The sequence below is a fragment of the Hipposideros armiger genome, unplaced genomic scaffold (assembly GCF_001890085.2).
Source record: "Hipposideros armiger isolate ML-2016 unplaced genomic scaffold, ASM189008v1 scaffold_107, whole genome shotgun sequence".
In the NCBI taxonomy this organism is placed as follows: domain Eukaryota; kingdom Metazoa; phylum Chordata; class Mammalia; order Chiroptera; family Hipposideridae; genus Hipposideros; species Hipposideros armiger.
The window spans coordinates 2,942,652-2,963,878 of NW_017731457.1; the positions used below are offsets into that span (position 1 = coordinate 2,942,652).

The following is a 21,227-nucleotide window of genomic DNA, read 5'->3' on the forward strand; positions in this document are numbered from 1 at the left end:
CCGGCCCCAGGAAGAGCCCTTTTTGAGAAGGGAAGTGGGGCTTGGAATTCCCCAACCTCCAGCACACAAACGCACTTCCTTTTTATGGACGCCCCGCCTGAAGAGCACTTCTGGAGAGAGAGCCCTCACCCCAGTCCCAGCCCTGGACCTGCCCGGGGCTGCCCTTAACTCCAGGAGTCCCCCACCAACCTGAGACAGGTGGGACTGGGCAGTCCTGGGTTTACCTTCTCCTTCCTTCGTTCCCAGATGGCCGAGAGCTTGAGGGCAGACCATTCTATTTGTTCATTTGTCCATCCATTCATTTAGCACTCACTGGACCCTGCCTTGTGCTAATCCCTGTCCTAGGCCCCAGGACAGAAGTGGTCCCCACCCTCAGGTCTCTCATAGTCAGGACATCACTAGCTATACTGGAATGGTAGGAGACATGCTGGAAAGGGGGCAGACAGTGGAGTCACTGGGGAGACCTTGCTCCCTGTCTCTGGGACAAGGAAGGCTCTTAGAGGAGAGGCTGAGGCTGGGAGGGGTGGGAGGGCAGTCCTGGCAGGAACTAAGGCTCAGAAGAGGATAAGGGGCTGCCTGGGGTCTTGAGGGTAGGGGTGTTGGAAGCTGGCCTGGGGCTGTAGTCTCTGTGCTCCTTGAGGAGGGGCAGGGGTAGGGCAGGGAGCTTTGGTGGGATTTCCTGCCTTTCCCTTACCGCCCCCCGCCTGGACTGAGGGTGAGGGCACACGTTTTCACCTGGTGAGTCTTTGAGCCCCAGCCCAGGACCCGGTGCCTCAGCCTTGACTGTCTGTTTCCTGAGGACACTGAGAGGTCTGGCAGAGGGAGGGGAGCTGCCTGGGAGGCCCCACCCTTGGCCCCTACCTGCAGCCTCTGCCTGACAGCCCCTCCCCTCACCTGTCTGTCTTGCAGCACCGGCAGCAGTGACCCCTACTGCATTGTGAAGGTGGACAATGAGCCCATTATCAGGTACCACCCCATCCCCAGGACCGAGGGTGGGTGAGGTGGACTCCCTCCCTGAGCATACTGCGCCTCCCCCCCCACCCAACACCACCTCAGAGGAGTGTGAAATTTGTATGGAGATGGGCGTCTAATCCCCTGGGCCCCCATCTGGCCCTGACACAACTGCTAGGTGAGAAAGACCATCCTGGCCTGTAACTCTTTCTGCTAATTACTGACCTTCAAGCCATCCAGGGATTATCTGCTGTGGACCTGGCACTTGTCCAAGGGTCTCTCACTGACTCTGTTCCTCTTCACAGTTTTTTCAGTCCCCAAGAGGGACAAATGAGGATAAGTGCTGTCTCCACCAGGCCCTGTACTAAATGAGTCCAGTCCATTTAATCCTTACAGCGAGCTACATATTACGTCATTAAACCTCATTATGGATGAGAAAACTGGAGACTAAGTAACTCGCCCACATATTTACGAAGTAGCAAAGCCAGACTGGAACCCAGGTCCGGCTCTCCGCGAAGCCTGAACTCCTTCTCCCTGCTCTGGTCCTTGCTCTGACTCAGAGCTCCCTCTCAGCGAGTCCCGCGGTGGTTACCCCCCAGGAAAACTGCTCCTCTCCAGGCTGGGGATTCCCAGCGTGTACCCAGAAAGCCCACTGCCTTTGGACCTCCCTTTCTCCATGAGTTCCATAATTCTGGGCAGGGTGTTTCTGTTGCATCCCCTCCCTCACTCAGGCCCCTGCCTCAAAGTTCATGGCCAGAGCCTCTCCCCTGTTCTGTATCGGTGAGCTGAGTGCTCACTGCTGACCGATCGCCACGGCTGCCCGGCTCACAGTTCTTCCCACCTACAAGCAGGGCCCCAGCCTTTTCCCACATTCTCCCCAAACCTCGGACACCAAAGGGGAAAGGGGCATGATGGCTCTGGTTGTTTCAGTGACAGGGAAGCTGAGGTCCCACACACCGTTCAAGTACATATCCAAGAAGTGTTTGGGGTGAAGGTGATCCCCTCAGCCTTCATCCAGGTTCTTGGAGAGGGGCGGGCTCCAGCTTCCTCTGATCCACATCCCTGCTGAACCTCATGAGTTGAAGGCTCTGATCCAGGGGAGCTTGGCCAGACCTGGGTGAGACCCTGCCCAGATGAAAGGTCTCAGGGTCAGTCCCTGGACCTTGGCTCCCAGGCCCCTGAGGTGGACTGTCTGGCTCCAGAGTAGGCTTGGCCATCCCTCCCTGCCTCTACCCTCAGTGAGTCTGTCCAGCATCAGGAGCTAGGGAGTCCCGCTGTGTGACTTGAGCTGCTGCCAACTGTGGTCTCAATTTCCCCCAATGTAAAATGGCCTGACAGATGCAGCCCTGTGCCCCAGCCGGGGCAGAGAGGAAGATCAGGAGGGAGTGATTGGTAGTCAGGGGAGAAGGGGTGTCTGGGACAAGGAAATCACCACAGCAGAGCAGTTGTTCCCAGAAGTGGAACGGGGTGTGGGGAGCAGTCCTGCTTTGTCCCAGCCTGGGGCCTGCGTGTGACCTGGGCAGGTGCTGAGGGTCCTCTCCTGCAGGACAGCCACGGTGTGGAAGACCCTGTGCCCCTTCTGGGGTGAGGAGTACCAGGTACACCTGCCACCCACCTTCCACGCGGTGGCCTTCTACGTCATGGATGAGGATGCGCTCAGGTTGGTGCCTCCCACGCTTCTACTGGGGCCCGGACCCGCCACCTGCTCCCATCTGGCCCATTTCACTGCTGGGACTGCTGGTCACTCTGCATCCTCTTTATAGCCTGGAGGGAGGGGGAGTCCAGGAGGGTATGGAAGGGTGCAGGTGTGAGTGTGTGTGTGTCCGTGTGTGTGAATTCACCGTGCTTGCACCACGTGTGCACGTGTGGGAATACAGACCCAGGGGCGCTGTGTGAGCATGGGATGTGAGCTAGGAAACGGGCATGTGGAGAGCATGGCCTCGGCATGTATGTGGGGCCACGGGTCAATCCATGGGCAGAAACACATCACGTACACAAGGGTCATGGGTCTTGCCCTGAGAGTGTAAGTGACGAGTGTCAGCCTCATGCTCTCCACAGGGACCCTAAACAGGGTGGCTGGGTGGGGTTTCCTGGGCTCCCTGGAGAGCCCTGCCCAGCTCTGGCTCTCTCCACCCTCCAGCCGGGATGATGTTATCGGGAAGGTCTGCCTTACCAGGGACACCCTGGCCGCTCACCCTAAGGGTAAGAACTCTGGGAGGGAGCACACAACCTGCTCCTGCTTCCCCTGCCCTGACCCCCCTCCTCAATCCCCTCACTGGTCTGCCCAGTCCCCAGCCTTCCCTGCACACAGAGACCCTTCTTCTAGGCTCCTTCAGGCCCCATACCCAGAGAAAGCCATTTCTACGCTTCCCAGAAGAGCCTGTGGCCATCTCCTGCACCCCCGCCTCTGTGCCCTTGTCTTCATTCTGCCCCTGGGTTGGAACCGCATCACCCCAGAGCAAAGGGGCTGCTAGTGGTGGGGTCTGCGGCCTCTGCAGGTAGAAGAAGGGGCCTCCTTATTATTCATTGCTAAGATGTAAGGACTCCTCCTTCCAATCCGCCTGGGGCCTGGGCACCAGTGCCACTCTGTCCTAAGTCTGAGGGGTCAGCCTGGAGCTGGGCTAGACTGGAGAGCCTCTTGGATGGTTCCTGGGAAGCTGACATTGCTTTGAGGGGTCAGCCCTGCCCCAGCCTTGCTGCGTGACCTGGGGTAGGTGCTGCCTTCTCTGGGCTGAGTTCCTATCTGCCCATGAGGATTCAGACCAGGAGTTCTTCGACGCTTCAGGCTCTGCTGGCCTGAGCCCCTGTGACTCTCATAGGGCCTCCCTGGCACACACCTGCTCCTGTCTGTGAGGCTGGGGCAGGCATGCGGGGGTGGGGGGACTTTGCTGACTCATGGAGCTGCTTGGCCTCTGCCAGGCCAGAGGCCTCTCCCGCCCAAGGCCCCAGCCAGCCCCTTGGGGTCTGGTGGCCCCAACGATGCCAGTCTCTCGTTGCTTTCCCATCAGGGCTTAAGCCCTCCTTTTATCAGCCGTAGGCGTGAGCCACTGTACCCCTGTTTTAAGATGGGGAAACTGAGAACAGAAGGCAGTGCCATGATAAGCTAGGGTCAAGGTCACCGAATGCAGCATGGCGCCATATTGAGGACATGGGTTACCAGACTTTGATTCTAATCTAGGCTTTCCTAATTGCTGTTGCTCAGCTTCTGAGCCTCGGTTTGCCCATCTGTCGCTAGGGAAAACAGCCCATTGCCTCACAGAAACTTGAGGGGATTGAGGAGGGGCTACGTGGTGCCTGGCGGGGCTGAGGGTAAAAGGAAGGGAAGAGCCAGACCACTGGCTCAGCTGCAGCCTCACAGGTTTCAGTGGGTGGGCCCACCTGATGGAGGTCGACCCTGATGAGGAGGTTCAGGGCGAGATCCACCTTCGGCTGGAAGTGGTGCCAGGGACCCGGGCCTGCCGGCTGCGCTGCTCCGTGCTGGAGGCCAGGTGAGATGTGGGGGGCTGGGGAGCAGGGCAGTGGGCCCCATGCAACTGGATGCTGAGCCTTTTGCCCCCATCCACCTCCTGGCCCCCTGCCTCCTTCCATCACAGCCCACTCCTGGGCAGATTGGAGAGGTTTCCCTGACTTGAAGATGTTTCCCGGATGAATCCTCTAGGTAGGGTATGACTTTTTGGGGAAGGGGTGATCTAATTGGCAGAATTTAAGGCATTCTAGAGCAGTGGGGTAGTGAGTGAGGGGGGACCCTGAACTCTGATCATATAGCCCCAATGCTAAGACTGATGTTCCTCTGGGTTTAACATCAATATGAAGTTGGCCTGATATGTGGTGTGGTGGGGAGGGGGTGACAGTAGTTGCTGAAAATCTCCAATGAGAAGGGTGAGGTTCTCAGGAGGGACAGTGACTCGGGGTGGAAAGGTGGGCCTGAGTCACCTGTGACAGAGACCCCCGCACTGCCCTCCACCCCAGGGTAATTTTAGCTTAAGTTCCACTCCCGTCTAGGCCTGAGTGTGAGTCACACACTCTCCACAAGGTCCTTGCCTGCCTCCAAGGCAGGAGGGTGGCCCCCAGCCTCTGCCTGCTGCCCACGGAGGGACACTAGCCAGCCAGCAACCATGGGAGCATGCCCCCACTGTGGGGTGTTGGCCTCTCTGGGAGGAAGATCTCTCCTGAAAATGAGGACTGTGGCACTCCTGACTTTATTTGTTGTCCTGGGGCTGGAATGTGGAAGAGGTACAGCCAGATGGAAAATGATTGAACTTGGGCAGAGTCACAGTCACACCCCTCACGCGCATTCTCTCACACGCTATCCATCCTTCTGCTCACCCACTTCCTCCTTCCTCAGCCTCGCTGGCACCAGGCTTTTTGTGGCATGAGTGCACACATGTACACACATACTCACACATGTTGGGGACACAGTGGTTGGGCCAGCCTGGCCCCCTCTTAGCAAGTCTCTGGATGGGGGAGTGGTCTGTTCAGGTCTCTCTTTTAGAGTGTGGGGGAAACTTGTCCCCCATTGTCCTCAACTCAGACCCCTGCTGGAATTCCGAGACAGCCTAAGAAGCAGCCTTTGCTGTAGAGGCAGAAAGAACATTTTCTCCTCATCTTTCTGGGCAAATTCTCAAGGCCAAGTTCTGGAATTCTATTAGACGGTGCTGAGGGAAGAAAGAAAAGCAGGCATGAGAGACTTAAAAATTAAAATATGGAAATGAGCAGAAAATAATATTTATAGCAAATGGAAGAGGGGTAGGCTTTGGTCTTCCACCAAGCTTCTAAGCTGGGGGTGCTATGACCAGATTTTGGCTTTGTAAGGGACAATCTGTGGAGAGAGTATGATCACTCAGGGCTGCTCACCAAGACCCCCCCTCAAATAGGGGGATATGGTGGGGCAGGCTTTCTAGAAGCTCATTACCTCAGGGGAATTGTCTTCTCCGTTTTACTGATGAGGGAACCAAGGCTCAGATGGCCCCTGCTCAGGGCTGCCCTGGGAACAGAGGTGGGGGGCCCACAGCCTGTACTGCTCTACAGTTGCACTGGCTCCCCCTCTGCCACAGGAGGTGCAGCAGCTGGTCTGCAGTGGCCTAGTCAGTAGGAGCCATGGCCTCAACCTTGGGGGATCCTGGGCCTGGTGTGGGGGCCACTTGGTTGCCCATGTGGTGATCACTGTGGGAATTAGGGTCCAGCAAAGGGAGGGACGCTGTACACAGTCACCCAGCTGACCAGGGACAGGATGAGCTCAGGCCTTTGCAGCCTGGTGTGGTTACCCCACGGCTGGGCCAGCTTGGGTGACAGTGGATGTTTCTCTCCCCCTCCAGGGACCTAGCCCCCAAGGACCGGAATGGTGCATCTGACCCCTTTGTCCGTGTGCGCTACAATGGCCGGACTCAGGAGACCTCGGTGAGGAGGCTGGTGGGCTGGGGAGTGAACAGGGAGGCTCAGGGCCCCACCCGGGCTCCTCACTGCCTCACCACCTCCTCATTGTCACCTGAGTGGTCAGGCTGGGAATGCCCTCTTTCAGAAGTCTTGATGAGAGTGCATAGCGGGTCCCGGTCCTCCTGGCACCAGCCCCTGCAGCCTCACCTATCTGGCCAGGCTGGGCCCGGACAGCCTGCATAGCCTACCAGCTGCCCCTGCTGCTTTCCTCACCTCTGGGAAACAGGGTGGTGGGCTCAGCCCTGCAGGGGAGGGTGTGGAGACCTGGCTTCTTAGTGCAAACTAGTACCTTTTTGCTGTGTGGCCTTGGACAAGTGCCTTACTCACTCTGGGCCTTAATTTCCCCACTTGAAAAGTGGGTGGGGGCTTAGGCAGGAAGTTTTTTTTACCTCTGCTGCCTGGACCCAGGAGAGGAGGCTGCCTCAGGGTTCCTCAGGGAGCACAAGGGAGCTTTTTGGCGTGGCTCTGCCTTTGGCTGGGTCTGGGGAGCCCATAGAGTTAGCATCCCCTCCCTTTTCTGGGCAGATCGTGAAGAAATCATGCTACCCACGCTGGAACGAGACATTCGAGTTTGAACTGGAGGAGGGAGCCACAGAGGCACTGTGCGTGGAGGCTTGGGACTGGGACCTTGTCAGCCGCAACGACTTCCTGGGCAAAGTGAGCACCCTGCCCCTCCAGGCTGCACCTGCCACCTTCAGCACCTGGCCTCCCTTCCAGTCACCTCATCTCTCCAGCTTCCCCAGAGGGACCTGGGACTCCCCAGAACCAGCAATTATACCCCCACCCTCCACCTGCCACTCATGCTCACGGACCCTTCAAAGATACAGTAGTCTGCAAGGAAGAGACCTGAGTGGTCCCAGCATGGTGCCCCCCCATCTCTGTCCTGCCCCCAGGTGGTGTTCAATGTCCAGAGACTGTGGGTGGCCCAACAGGAGGAGGGCTGGTTCAGACTGCAGCCAGACCAGTCCAAGAGTCGGCAGGAAGCGTGAGTGCTTGGGACTTGGGGCTGGTGGGCTCTGGGCCTGGGGCAGGCTGAGAGTTGGCTACAGCAGGCGGGCAAGTGCAGTCCCAGGTTTCTTTCAGCCCTTGCCCACCAGGCCAGGACCCTTCTCTGTCCAAGGTGGATCCTACCTCCTCTCCCTACCCACAGTCCTGGACTCAGCTCTCCTCAGAGCACCTCCTGCTTTCTGCCTTCTGGAAGTTTCTGGAACAAGCCTTTAGACCCTTTCGCTTTAAGGGTTTCTGTGCAGACCTCAGACTCTGAGTCAGTGTCCCTGCACGATAGCTATGACTTGCCCCCAAATTCTTGGGGAGTAGGGTTGTCTGATAAAATACACGACATCCAATTAAAACTGAAATTCAGATAAACAATAAATAATTTTTCAGTGTAAGGATGTCCATGAAATATTTGAGACAAATTTATACTGAAAAATTCAAATTTAACTGGGTGCCTTGTATTTTTATTTTGCTAAATCTGGCTGCTCTGTCTAGGAAGCCCTCTGGCCTCCTTGCCCACCTCTCAACCTGGAAATGGAGGCTCAGCAGTGCCCCCCGCCCCCGCTTCTGATGGTTCAGCTCTGTCTCTCTGCAGAAGCCCCCAGACCCCCATTCTATCCCCACCCTCAGCAGGGCAGGGGCAGGGAAGACAGCTGTGTCCAGCACCGAGGCAATTTTGTCTTGATAGCTTCAGCTGCGTGGGAGGCCGTACGCTGAGCAGCGTCACTCAGGAACGGTGCTGCTGTGTTGTGGGCAGCAGGGCCTTAGAGATTGTTAAGCTTTTCTTGGTACCCTCACCAGGAGGGGTCAGAGCAGGAGAGCTTGGAAATTAGATCTAATGTGCCAGTTGCTTAACCTGATCGAGCCTCAGTTTCCCCTGGCAGAGGGTTGGGGATTTGCTTCCAGTCTAAAGTGTATACATGAAGGAGGTATTCTCGGGGAGTTTACAGACTTGCAGCTGGAGAACCCAACATGTTCACATGGGTCAAGCTCAGAGTCCATAGGACTCTAGGGGTGGAGTTTCCGTGAGTCTGGGGACAGGAAGGGCTTTCCAAACAGAGAAAAGAGTTTGGGCCAAGAATGGGAGGTGGGGCAGTGAAGGGCACCAAAGGTGGAGGGTGTCAACAGAGAAACTGTGAGGCTGGCCTCAAGCAGGGAAGATGGAGGCAGTGGGGAGGGGGCATGGCCCAGGATGGCCTGGGTCCTTGGTGGAGAGCTCATAGGCTGCCTGTTCTAGGGGCAACCTGGGCTCCTTGCAGCTGGAGGTGCGGCTGCGAGACGAGACAGTGCTGCCCTCTGGCTGCTACCAGCCCTTGGTGCAGCTGCTGTGCCGTGAGGTGAAACTGGGCACCCAGGTGAGGAGGCCCCCCTGGGGGAAGGCGGGAGGGTCCATCCTCCCTGTCCATCTAAACCCACTCTGAAGAGCAAAATACAGTTTTCAGAATGGTGAGGAACTAGCTAGTGCCCAGGGACCTTCGCCATCCCTTGGGAAAGTGCCCCCACCCTCCCCATGGTCCTCTGAGGTCCTCAGAGTGAAGGATTTGGGTTCCCTTGTGTGTCCTGGAGCCCTGCGTCTCCTTGCTGCCTCCTGCAGGGCCCAGTGCAGCTGATCCCACTCATTGAGGAGATGACCAGCACTGAATGCCGCCAGGAAGTGGCCACCAACCTGCTCAAGCTCTTCCTGGGGCAGGGACTGGCCAAAGAATTTCTGGACCTGCTCTTCCAGCTGGAGCTGGGTCGCACCAGTGAGACCTAGGAGGGAGTGGCCTGTCTGAGGGCATGGTGGAGAAGGGAGCAGGGAGCCAAGGACTGGAGATGCTGGGAGAGGAGAAATCCAGGAGGCCCTCCTGTGGGAGGAGGATGGGTCTGATTAGGAGAAGGCAAGGAAAAAAGCAAAAGGCAGAGGTGGGGCAGTGGGTTGGGAGGTGGCAAAGAGGTTCTTTACTGAGGTGCCAGCTTAGAGCCCCAGGGTCCTTTGTCTTCTTCCCCAAACCTTGTTCCTTTCCCAGCCCCCTACTCACTAGAAACTTGGATTGTAGGTGAGGCCAACACCTTGTTCCGGAGCAACTCTCTGGCCTCAAAGTCCATGGAGTCTTTTCTGAAGGTGAGGTTGCATGGTATATTGTTTTATTTATATAGATGAGGCGATGAGGTTCAGAGAGGCCAAGAGACAGAGTTGGAACTTCAATTCAAATCTTCTGTCTCCATGTCCAAGGCCCCTTAAGGCTAAGAATTAGTTCCATGAGTTTGTTCATTTATTCATTGAATCATTCATTGTCATTCATTGACTCATTTATTCATTCATTGAGTCATTCATTTAGTCTTGTAGCAGCAGTTTGTTGAGCCACATTCCTTGTGTGCCTGGCCCTGTCTTGAGCGGATACATCAGGCAGATGGTACACAGGGTGAGTGGGAGGCCAGCAGCTGAAGGTGGGAGACAGGACCAATGCAGCTAGCAATCGCCCCCAGGTTGCTGGGATGCGGTATCTGCACGGCGTCTTGGGCCCAATCATCGACAGAATATTTGAGGAGAAGAAGTATGTGGAGCTGGACCCCAGCAAAGTAGAGGTCAAGGATGTAGGGTGAGACTGGGGGTGATCCCTGGGGACATAGCAGGGTGGGAGGTGGTGGTGGGGCGACCATGTCTGCAAGTGTATGTTTATGTCTTTCTGCCTGGGTCTACCTTTTGTCTACCTGCCCACCTGTGTGTTATTTCTATGTCCTTATCTGGACTGATACCTTTCTGCACCTGTATCTCTGGGATCCTCTGTCGGAATCGTGTGTGTGGGCGCTGAGTGCGACCCACTCTGTGGATATACCCGCTGTCCCACACAGGTGCTCCGGGCTGCACCGACCACAGACCGAAGCCGAGGTGCTAGAGCAGAGCGCACAGACGCTGCGCGCCCATCTGGGGGCGCTGCTAAGTGCTCTCTGTCGCTCAGTTCGTGCTTGCCCAGCTGTGGTCCGCGCCACCTTCCGCCAGCTCTTCCGGCGTGTGCGTGAGCGCTTTCCCAGTGCCCAGCACCAGGTGCGCCCTCTGCAGGTGGGGCTGGGCAAGGGATGAAAGTGGTGGGGTTAGTAGCTGAGGGCAAGAAGAGGGGTGCAGGGTCATAGGGAGAGACCGTGACAGCGCCAAAGGGGAGGGGACCATCAGGAGCTGAGGCCTGGGGGAGTCCAGCTTACTGCTCTCCTGTACCCTTCCAGAACGTGCCATTCATCGCTGTCACCAGCTTCCTGTGTCTGCGCTTTTTCTCTCCTGCCATCATGGCACCCAAGCTCTTCCACCTGCGGGAGCGGCACGCGGACGCCCGCACCAGCCGCACTCTACTCCTGCTGGCCAAGGTGTGACTGTCGACACCGGTAGTGATGTCCAGTTGGGCGCTGAACAGGGGTTCTTGCCTGGACTGCAGTGTGTTCCCGACTGGCTCCAGGAAGGCCTTGTGACTAGGCTACTGATACTCTCATGTGGCACTGCACTTCACAATTTACAGAGCTTTAACACAGTCACCCAATCTCATGGATAAGGGAACAGGTCCGCAAGGGGAAGGAGGATGCCCAAGGCCGCATAGCTTGTTGGTGATGTATCCTGGGCCTTTCAACCCAAGATCTACTTACTCTCAGGCTGTGCCTGTCTGCCCGGCACCGGCCTGGGGCCAGCGTACCCATGGGGCAGAGTCTGATATCAGACCTGTAGAGGAAGGGCAGTAGGTTGGGCCCAGGTAGTCTCAACTATCAAGTCCCCAAATGCCTCAAACTCCGTGATCTATTCACCCCTGATTCCGCGGTGGGGATGGAGTGGGCCCGTGCAGAGCAAGCTGCTTCTGCCTCCCAATTCTACAGTGGGAGTAGCACAGACTTGGCGGAGTGGAGAGGAGGGGGGCAGCGGGGGCGGGTTTCAATGGCAGGGCCCCTGACCCAGCAGAACCTGGCCCTTCCTGCCGTCATCTCCAGGCAGTCCAGAACGTGGGCAACATGGACACGCCTGCTTCCAGGGCCAAGGAGGCTTGGATGGAGCCGCTGCAGCCCACCGTGCACCAGGGCGTGGCCCAGCTGAAGGACTTCATCACCAAGCTAGTGGACATTGAGGAGAAGGACGGTGAGTGCTTCCAGTGAGGACCCAGAATCTCCTGTTTGTGTTTGCCCCGCCCCCTATCCTGTGGCCCCACCTACCTCAGTGCCTCTGACTGTGCCGTTTCCTAATATCCTTTGCTCCGCTCCCTGTTCCATGGCCCCGCCCACCCTGTTTGTGCCTTTTGAAGCTCCGCCCACAGCCTGCTATGGATGTTTGCTCCCTCCCTTACCCACCCTCACCCCTGAGCTCATTTTTCATTCTACCTCTCCTGCTGGCAGAGTTGGACCTGCAGAGGGCGCTGAGCTTGCAGGTGCCACCAGTGAAGGAGGGGCCACTCTTCATCCACAGGACAAAGGGCAAGGGTCCCCTCATGTCCTCCTCTTTCAAGAAGCTCTACTTCTCCCTTACCACCGAGGCCCTCAGCTTCGCCAAGACGCCCAGCTCCAAGGTGGGTAAGGAGGGAGGCAGGCAAGTGGGGCTTGGAGGGGTTGTAACACCCTGGGGGCACCTGTCCCCTCAGAAAGAATCCCAAGGTCCACCAGGGTCAGAGAAGAAAGCCAGGCAGGACTAACCTTCTGGTGTCAGTCACAAAATCACTTAAGACCCATGAGAAAGAAGCTCCTCTGTGAAGCGGGACATGGGGCAGGCAGCAGCTGCAGTGTCCAGTCCTGGCTTTTTTTCTTTTTTTCTTTAATTGGGGAACAGTGTGTTTTTCCAGGACCCATCAGCTCTAAGTCAAGTAGTTGTTTCAATCTAGTTGTGGAGGGCGCAGCTCAGTGGCCCATGTGGGGATTGAACCGGCAACCTTGGTGTTGTGAGCATGTGCTCTAGCCAACTGAGCTAACCGGCCGCCCCAGCCCTGGCTGTTTTGTCAGATGCATGACTGGGATAGGGGGCTGAGGGGTGCTTCTGGGAAAGCAGGGAAGCTGAGAGGAGTCCTGGGTTCTAGCCTTGTGTACCTAGGGGGAGTGTCTCAACCTTTCTGAGCCTTGCTGTCTTGGCCTGTAAATTTGGGATAATGAATCTTATTTACTAGGTTGTTGGGGATTAGATGAAATGATCCCAGGGTCCAGTCAGGGCCTGACCCAGAGCAAGACCTAGACCAGTGGTGTTACTAAAAACACTATGTCCTTTGGGCTGGCTTCCCGTAAACACTCTCCTCCAAAAAGGGGCTTAGTGTATACTTCCTGGATGGACCTGTTGACCCCTAGCTGGGCCAACCCAACCCCTAGTTAGCCAGGCTCTGGAGTTGGTCTGCCAGGGGTGTCCAACCTAGCCCTGTGCACTAAGGGGGGTGATGGAGTCCCCTGGGACAACCCCTCAGTTCAGGCCTCCCACTTTCCAGCTTCTTTTGCTCTCGGCAGCTGCCCGGCCTTTGGGTCCCCTCAGCTTTTCTGCAGCCTCAGCAAAGCCTGGCTACCTGGCAGGGCCCTCCCTCACCCTGGACCTCTTTCCATCCCTGGGTATTGAGCTTGCCCTTCTGTGGACAGATCCTGTGTATCGCCCTATGCAGTGCCACCCCCACTGCCTCTTTTATGCCCCTTCTCTAGCAGGCACATCCACTCATGGTCAGCACATCTTCTAGGCTGTCCCCTCTGTCTTCGGGAGGTCCCACCCTGAGATGGCTCAGACATATATCCCAAGGGCTCTCCTCCAGGTTTTCCTGCTCTCTCAAGAGATGGCACTGCCCCCTCTCTGCTTGTCACTAAAGCCAGCAGGGTTGGTGGGCTTAGATGCCAGGCTAGGGAGTGTGGGCGTTATCCCGAGGGCCATGGGGACAGGTAATTTGGATGAGGAGGGGCCCTGATGAGTTCTGATGGGAGAGTACTCAAGAGGCAAGGAGAGCAGGGTCTGGAGGCTGGTAGCATAGATTCAACTTAAGCAGATTGAGGGCCCCTCAGGGACATGGATACTTTTCGTCCAGAGCTTCTCTCTGTCTCATTTGTATCTTGTTAGATTTGATGATGACAGGAGTGGGGGAGGGGTCAGGAGGTGGGATATGACTTTTAGAGCCTGGGACAATAAAGGTGAGTTGGGATATTTTTTATTTATTTATTATTTTAAAAATATTTTTATTGGGGAATTGGGGGATGGGAACAGCGCTGGGGAATTGGGGGAAGGGGAACAGACAAGTTGCTGTCGTTTTGTTCTTCAGAATCTAGTTGTGGAGGACGTTGCTTCACTGGCCCAAGTTGGCACCATCATTGCGCTCTTCCTGGGCGAGGCAGATCAGTCGCCGGCTTCTGGACGGCCGCTCACTGCGGCTGCTAGCCGCTCACGCTGGCTGCTGGCTACACACGGTAGCCCATGGCAACCTACTGCCACAGGGGCTGCAGCCTACGCAGTCGCCAGTGACTCATGGCAGCCCAGCTCCAGGTTGAGCTGTTGTTCAGTATCTTAGCTGTAGAGGGCAGTGTCACTGGCCCTCATATGTGGGATCCGAACCGGGGCCCTCTGGCGTCCCAAGCCAGTTCTTAACCATCGCGCCACTCGGCCGGCCCATGAGTTGGGATATTAATAACTGCAAAGGCACAGGGCCTGGTCCACGGCAGGCATTACCTTCCAGCCCCTGGGTGTCCAGAGACTTTTCCAAAATTTAGCCCTCCCAGGACTGCTGGGAGCCCCCCAAGAGGCCAGGCACTTGGTCACCATCTGTCTTCATTCTGTCCTGGCTGAGGTCACTCACAGAGCAGGCTCCTGGAGGGAAAAGTGCTGCAGAAGAGGAAACTGAGGCCCAGAAATAGGAAGTGAAGTGGCCTCAATGGGGACCCTGAGCCTTCCTTTCCCCTGCCCATCCCAGAAATGTGCCCTCATCAAGCTAGCCAACATCCGGGCAGCAGAAAAGGTGGAGGAGAAGAGCTTCGGCAGCTCGCACGTCATGCAGGTCATCTACACGGATGATGCAGGCCGGCCCCAGACTGCCTACCTGCAGTGTAAGGTGCGGCTGTGCAGAGGGGGCACCCTCGGGGAGGGAGTGCTGTGGGAATCCCTTGGGTGGGCTGGAATGAGGAGCGGGTGAGTCCCTCACCCCCTTGTTACCCACATCAGGCACAGCAGGGCATGTGAGATCTGATGTGAGTGCAGAGTGTGTGTGTGTGGGGGGGGGCATGCACGCCTGCCTAGGCACCCCATGTAGGTCTGTGTGTGGTCTGGTGCATGGATGGTGTGTCCCTGTGATTCAGAGCTTCACTTGGAACATGTGGGAAACTGTGTTTCCAAGTATCTGAGTTGGTGCCTATGTGTTTCTGTGTGTGCATATCAACGAATAACAATCACATGTTTATGCATGTGTGTGGCTCTGGGTGCGTGCCCTCACATCCCCTTCTCATCTGTTTGTGTATTAACTCATTCCTTCATTGATTTAAAAAATACTTATTGAGCACCTGCTAGGCTCCAGGCACTGCTCCAGGTGTGGGGGTATGGCAGCTGACAAAACAGAGTCCCTGCCCTAGTGGACCTTATGTCCCAGGGAAGAAGATAGACTGATGAATAATAAATAATTACAATGTCCAGTGGCGAATAGTTCTTGAAGGGAACCAAAGGAGACGAAGAGAGACAGGGAGGGGACAAAGTGCTGTGCGGCAGAGGGGTGTGCTGCTTTATAAAGGGTGGTCAGGGAAGGGCTCCGGTAGATGGTGTTTGAGCAGGAACAGAGCGAGGGATGGTGCATCTAGGGGAAGAACACAAGTAGGAAGGCTGGTGGGGGCTTGGCTTGCCCCAGGGGTGACTGTCCTGGGTAGGGGGTAAGAGGCCACAGACCCATCTCAGGTCCTCCCCCCACACCCCGCCACGGGCTCCCTGTTGGGTCAGAGTTCAGAGCCACAGGGAAAAAGTGGTGACGCAGGACCATGGCATACAGTTGCCAGGTTGTGGACTGCCCTTGGGCATGCAAGGAGTCCAGTGGCAGCTGAAATTCAGCCCACGTCTGCTCACCAAGCCAGGCACCCAGGCATGGGCTGCATCCATCGGGAGAAAAGACAGCCTTACCTGATTTGTTCAAAGCTGCTTAGTGGGCTAGCAGGGAATGTGTTGTCCTGAATGGCATGGGAGCTCCAGGGAGGGAGGGCTTCCTGGAGGGGGAGACCACTGATCAGCCCCACCCTCCCACTGCCCCCATCCCTGGCCTCTGCAGTGTGTGAACGAGCTGAACCAATGGTTGTCTGCACTGCGGAAGGTGAGCATCAACAACACCGGCCTCCTGGGCTCCTACCACCCTGGTGTCTTCCGAGGGGACAAGTGGAGCTGCTGCCACCAGAAGGACAAGACAGGTGGGAGTGGAGTCCTGGGCCCCACTGCACTGCATCTGTCCCCAGCAGGCAGCCTGCTACTGGAGCTGGTGGGGGGACCCTGGGCCTTGGGAACTAGAGGGATGGTACAGAGGAACTTCTACTGGAATTTTCGGTGATGACAATAGTGTGTATATCCTAGCCATGAGCACAAAGTGGCTGTTGAGCACTTGAAAGGTGGCTAGTGCAGCTGAGGAAGTGAGTTTTAATGTTTTTAAATTTAATTTAAATTACATTTAAATAGCTTTATTTAAGTGTGGCTAGAGGCCACTGGAACTAGACCCACCAGCTCTAGCCCAGCCCTAGATTTGAAGTTGAGCAGTGGGTAGGGACTGGTGGCTCTTCACAAGGGTGACGCTGGCTGGTTGGCCTTGCCTACAGCCTCTGGCTGTACCCTTCACAGTGATAACCCTTGTCGTTGGTGAAGTGGGACTCCCCAGGGCACTACGAGACAGCCTAGTAGCCCCAGTGGATATAGAAGGAAACCAAGGCTTATCAGGGGCAGATGCCTCTGCCAAGGTCATAAAGCCAGCAAGTGGCAGGGTCAGCTCATTCCAAGGCATCAACTCACTGTTGGTCCCCTCACCATGATCTTAGGTTTTAGGCTGCTCCCTTCCAGGCAGGTACTTCCAGAAAGTGGTACAGCTCCCAAAGCTGTGTCCTGTGCAACCCCCACACTCTGTAGTCATGTACCCACTGCTCAGGAGTGAACCCGAGGGAGGAGCTGCTGCCCCCGGAGCATGGGGAGCCACAGGTAGGCCCTGGGCCAGACTTCCAGGCTGTGCTCCCAGCCTGGCCCTGTACGGGGAGCCCCTGAGTCCATTCCTTTCCCTCTCTAGGCCTTGGTCTCCCCATCTCTACTAGTTGGACGTGAGCTCTCATAGTGCCTGCCTGAAACTCTGCCTTCTCTCTGCCCCCAGATCTAGGCTGTGATAAGACCCGGTCACAGGTGACCCTGCAGGAGTGGAATGACCCTCTGGACCATGACCTGGAGGCCCAGCTCATCTATCGGCACCTGCTGGGCATGGAGGCTGTACTGCGGTGAGGCCTGTGCAGGGGCAGTGAGTCCCACATGGAAGAGCTCGTGCGGCCCAGGAAATGTGCCAGGCGGGGTCCAGAGCTGGGATTCCAGCTCAGGAACGCTCCGCAGTGGCTGGTCACCTCCCTTCTAATCAGGCCCAGTGCCTTTCGGTCCTTGACAGCCACACCTGGGGAGGGGCACCTGGATCCCTGCAACATGAAGCCAGCGCATGTAAGGATGAAGGCCCCTAGGGCTGCGGAAGCCTCCGGTCAGGGCCATGGCTGCTTCCTTCCCTGGGCTGACCCAGCCTCCCCATTGGCCCAGCCTTCCCATGGTGCCCTTGGAGCGCAGGTATTGCCCTCAGCCAACTCCCTGAGTTCCTCAGCCATCTCGCTTAATTCAGTGGTTCTCAGCCCTGGCTCCAGTGTAGGAAAAACAGGATGCTTTTGAAAAACAACTTTAAAAAAACAGGATGCCCAGGCCCTACCCCACTGATTCAGAATCTCTGGGGGTGGGGCCCAGCATTGGGGATATTTTAGAGCCATCCAGTGCTTCCTGAAAGCACTGCTTCCCTGGGCAGTTTTCTCTCCTGCACCCCTACATCCGGGCCTGGAGCGGTGGTAGCTGTTCTTGTGCTTCATCAACTCTTCCAGGGTTTATTTCTTCAAAACTCGTGCTGTCAGACTAGAACCACCCACTTCCCTGTGAGCTGCAGTCACCAGTGGCCTCCAGGTCACTCTGCAGCAACATCCTTTCTGACAGTGTGCCCCTGTCACCAGCTCCCTTTCCACCCCGACTCCAGCCCCCTTGCTTGGTGACTCTACCCCTGTCCGCTTCGTTTCTGAGCCCCGTACCTCCAGAGACTTACTCTTCCACCCGCCTGGACCCTCACTCCCATGGCCACACCCAAGAACCTCTCATCCCTCCTCCTCATTTTCTAGACGCCACTTGAATGTCACTTCATGTATAAACACATGTAACATTCACAACCACTGAACCCAGTAGGTACTCTTACTACCCCCATTTAAGCCAGAAGCAGTGGAGTGACGATTCGAACCCACGCCGCCTTGGGTCAGGCAGGGCCCACTAACGAGTGCCCGTGGCTCTAACCACTACGCCCTGCCTTGAGAGCCTCCCCACCTCCAGGACCACTAGGCCATGCTCCAGCTCATTCCAGCTCACTTCCCGCGGTGTCCACCTCCCGCAGACCTCCTGCGTGCCAGGACCTCTGCTGATCCACTGACCCAACCACCAGCTGTGTCAGTTTCCTGTGGCTGCTGTAACAAATCACCGCATACTTGGTGGCGTAAAACAACACAGATTTATTCTCTTAACAGTTCAGGAGGTCAGAAGTAAAATATCAGCCTCAGCGGGCTGGCAGCCAGCAGGGCTCGTGGCCTCTTCCTCCATCATCAGAGTGCATCACTCTATCTGGGCTTCCATCATCGCATGACTGGCTTCCTCCTTCGACCTTCTTGCCTTCCTTTTATAAAGACCCTGTGATTACACTGGGCCCACTTTCCTCACCCCCTCCAGCCCCACACCCAGCCTCTCAGAAAGTCCTTGGCTTTACCTTCAGAATAAGGCCAGCTGTGACCCCTTCTCCCATCTACACTGTGACTCCCTGTTTGAGCCACTCACATCGTCCGCTGCAGGGATGACACAGGAGCCTCCTAATTGGCCCTCCTGCTTCTGTACTCCTACCTCCCGAGGAGCTGCTCTCCACACAGCCCCAGAGTGATCTTCTCAAACATAAAATATCACATCACTCCCCTGCTTAAAACCCCTCATGGCTTCCTACAGACCTAAGATCCAAAGTCTTTGCCGAGGCTACAGTGCCTGAGTGCCCTGGCTGACCTCTTCTCAGCCTCATCTTCTACTGCTGGGTTCTCTCTGTGCTGAGCTCACCCAAGCTGTCTTTGCCTTCTTGCTGTCTCTGGGCCTCTCCATCCCCAGGGCCTTTGCACTTGCCATGTCTTTTGCCTGGAGTTCTTCCCCAGGTGTTCACATGGCTTGTTCCCTCACCCGATTCAGGCCTCTGCTCCAATGCTGCTTTGTGAGAGAGGCCTTCCTTGACCACTATTACGCTAGATCGGGGGTCGGCAAATTTTTGAGATGGAAGAGCCACCACGGGTCAGCAAACTGCAGCTCACGAGCCACAGGCCCTGAAGTAAAATTGAAAATGAAATTAAAACTATCATAGTTTCATTTATAAAATTTTTAAAGGCTATTATTCACATAATGGTGATTATGTAAAAATATATTTGTGGCTCTCGAATAATTTTTAAATTGTTGTGAGGGACAGGATTGGCTCTTCCAGGGGTCAGCAAACTTTTGAGATGGAACGTACCCAAAGAGCCACATGTGGCTCGTGAGCCACAGTTTGCCGACTCCTGCTCTAGATCATTATGGAACTCATCAATATGTGCTATTTATTCATTCCTTGCCTGTCACAACTACACAGAGCTCTCTCAGGGCAGGCCTGTGGTATTCGCTGCTCTAATCCCAGTCCTGAGAACAGTACCTGGCACATTCTAGCCCCTCAGTAAATGTGGAATAAGCACATGAGTGGAGGCATAAGGCAGCGACGTTTGAACTGGTCTGTGAGGTTCAACTGGATCTCCCAGAGAGGGAAACAGAGAAGGGCATTCTGGGTAGGAGGGACAACATGAGAAAAGGTCAAGGTGACTGCACTGAGAGAAGTAGGAAAGCAGGCCAGGCAACCCCCCGGGGCCAACAAGGCATCTGAGAAGGAGGAGCCTGTTAGACCTTAGCAGAGAGCCACGTCTCTCCCAAAACAGATCAGGGAGACGGTCAAGAGTTGAGCCAGAATTCCGAAATAAGGGACTTCATGTATGGGTTCCATGCGACTGCTCACCCTCCATGTATGCACACAGAGGATCATACCTGAGAGGGCCTGGGGACCTTTGGAGAATCCTGGTTAGGAACCATGCTTAAAATGTCAGTGTCTCCTATTCCCATAGGAAGGACACTCATTCCATGGCCAGTTAACATTAGGGAATTTTCAAGCCCCTACTGGTTCTTTTCCGAAGGGCCCTCCAAAACAGGAGTGGCATAGTTTGGGCTTGGTTTCATTTTTGGACCCACAGTTGGGGAAGGTGGGGAGGAGGGGGGAAAACAGGAGATGACCTGGGCCCATGTTTCTTCCCCATAGATTAAAAGAGTCAGTTCCATCTCACCCTTAGGAGCCCCCTCCAGCTCAGGAGGCCCACACTTGGTCACCCAGCTTTCCCAGCAAGGGCACCAGGAAACCTCACTCTGTCCTCTCCCACAGGGAGAAGCACCGGAAGCTGAGTACAGGCACAGCGGCAGGCTTGATGCCCATAGGCCCTGGCGAAGGTAGGTCCCTCCCATCTGGACTCTCCAAGTGGCCTGAGCCCCCTTCAGGGATGCTGTGGGTGGGGCTCCTGAGGCCCACTTCCAGGGACCTTCTGGCCTTTGGGACAGGTGCTGGCAGGCGAGGCCCTGCCTGCTCTGCCCTCATCCTGCATCTGCCTCCAGCTCCCGAGGACCCACTGGCCCAGCTGCTGCAGGTGCTGCAGGACCTCCAGGAGGCCCATAGCCACGGCCCAGCCAGCTCTGCACCCTTGGAGTCAAACCGCCTCCTGGAGCTGCAGACGTGAACTCTGCCCCACACTCCCTTGCCGAGCCCCTGTCAGGTGCTTGGAGACCCCCAGTGCACTCCTGGCCCTTCACCTCAGTTCCTCTCATTGGGGTGCAGGGCCTTGAGTCTTTCCTGGGCTGGGAGACTTTGGGAGGCCAGGGACCAGAGGGTGCAGAAGTCAGGAACTGACAGGACTTGGGCCTGTCATTGCCCATGCAAAGTCTCTAGGGGACTCTGGGGGTTTGTGCTCCTCTGTGAGGCCTGGTTGCTCCTTACAGCCCCTGCAGCCATCACCACTACTAGCCCAGACTCTCCGGGACCCTCCTCTCTTGCTCAGGGCAGACCCAGCCAGAAACTATCCCTAGGATGGTCCACACTAGGGATAGTAGACTGACACTTCCTTGGACTTCAGAGAGGCGGGAGGGAACATGTGCCCCAGGAAACCAGGCCTCGATCTCAGCACCCACATTACTCTCGGCCACCACCCCACCCGCTCCCCTCACAGTGGCTGTGCCCTGGGAGAGTGTCACGGTGCTCTGTTGCCAACAATAAACCTGTGACTGCGGCTCTTGGGTCTCATGATGGGGGTCAAGAGGGAGTGGGCCTGGGGCCCCCAAAGACTGCTGGTGGCGGGGGGCAAGGACTGGGGCCACCAGCCTAGCCTCTGTGCATCCCCATCTCTTCTTTGCTTCCCCACCTCCCAGGAGGGCTCCTTTCTCCTTCCAGCTGCTGTCCCCACCACGTCCCTCGTTCCCGTTCCGCCATTCCCCACAGGCTACAGAGCCTGACCTGGCTCGCCAGCTGTTCTCTCCTTGCACCCCGCAAACAGGCCCTTTTTCCAAG

At 56.4% G+C, this 21,227-nt stretch overlaps 1 protein-coding gene across 3 annotated transcripts in view; it reads left to right on the forward strand.

The window, feature by feature from the left end:
• The window catches only part of RASA4B (RAS p21 protein activator 4B), a 25,669-nt gene extending 4,720 nt beyond the window's left edge, over nucleotides 1-20,949 (forward strand). The window contains exons 2-21 of one of the 3 annotated variants that reach the window (XM_019646945.1): nucleotides 910-966; nucleotides 2,498-2,611; nucleotides 3,092-3,153; nucleotides 4,310-4,439; nucleotides 6,267-6,348; nucleotides 6,910-7,041; nucleotides 7,278-7,369; nucleotides 8,618-8,735; nucleotides 8,975-9,125; nucleotides 9,420-9,484; nucleotides 9,850-9,962; nucleotides 10,216-10,423; nucleotides 10,585-10,722; nucleotides 11,332-11,476; nucleotides 11,731-11,900; nucleotides 14,253-14,390; nucleotides 15,585-15,720; nucleotides 16,659-16,779; nucleotides 20,055-20,119; nucleotides 20,282-20,949. In XM_019646945.1, coding sequence (XP_019502490.1) covers nucleotides 910-966; nucleotides 2,498-2,611; nucleotides 3,092-3,153; nucleotides 4,310-4,439; nucleotides 6,267-6,348; nucleotides 6,910-7,041; nucleotides 7,278-7,369; nucleotides 8,618-8,735; nucleotides 8,975-9,125; nucleotides 9,420-9,484; nucleotides 9,850-9,962; nucleotides 10,216-10,423; nucleotides 10,585-10,722; nucleotides 11,332-11,476; nucleotides 11,731-11,900; nucleotides 14,253-14,390; nucleotides 15,585-15,720; nucleotides 16,659-16,779; nucleotides 20,055-20,119; nucleotides 20,282-20,403 — 2,359 coding nt within the window. In that variant the 3' untranslated portion in view covers nucleotides 20,404-20,949. Of the gene's footprint in view, nucleotides 1-909; nucleotides 967-2,497; nucleotides 2,612-3,091; nucleotides 3,154-4,309; nucleotides 4,440-6,266; nucleotides 6,349-6,909; nucleotides 7,042-7,277; nucleotides 7,370-8,617; nucleotides 8,736-8,974; nucleotides 9,126-9,419; nucleotides 9,485-9,849; nucleotides 9,963-10,215; nucleotides 10,424-10,584; nucleotides 10,723-11,331; nucleotides 11,477-11,730; nucleotides 11,901-14,252; nucleotides 14,391-15,584; nucleotides 15,721-16,335; nucleotides 16,493-16,658; nucleotides 16,780-20,054; nucleotides 20,120-20,281 lie in introns of those variants that run through there. The other 2 variants (XM_019646946.1, XM_019646947.1) reach the window with 2 other exon arrangements.
• Nucleotides 20,950-21,227: the final 278 nt, after the last annotated feature.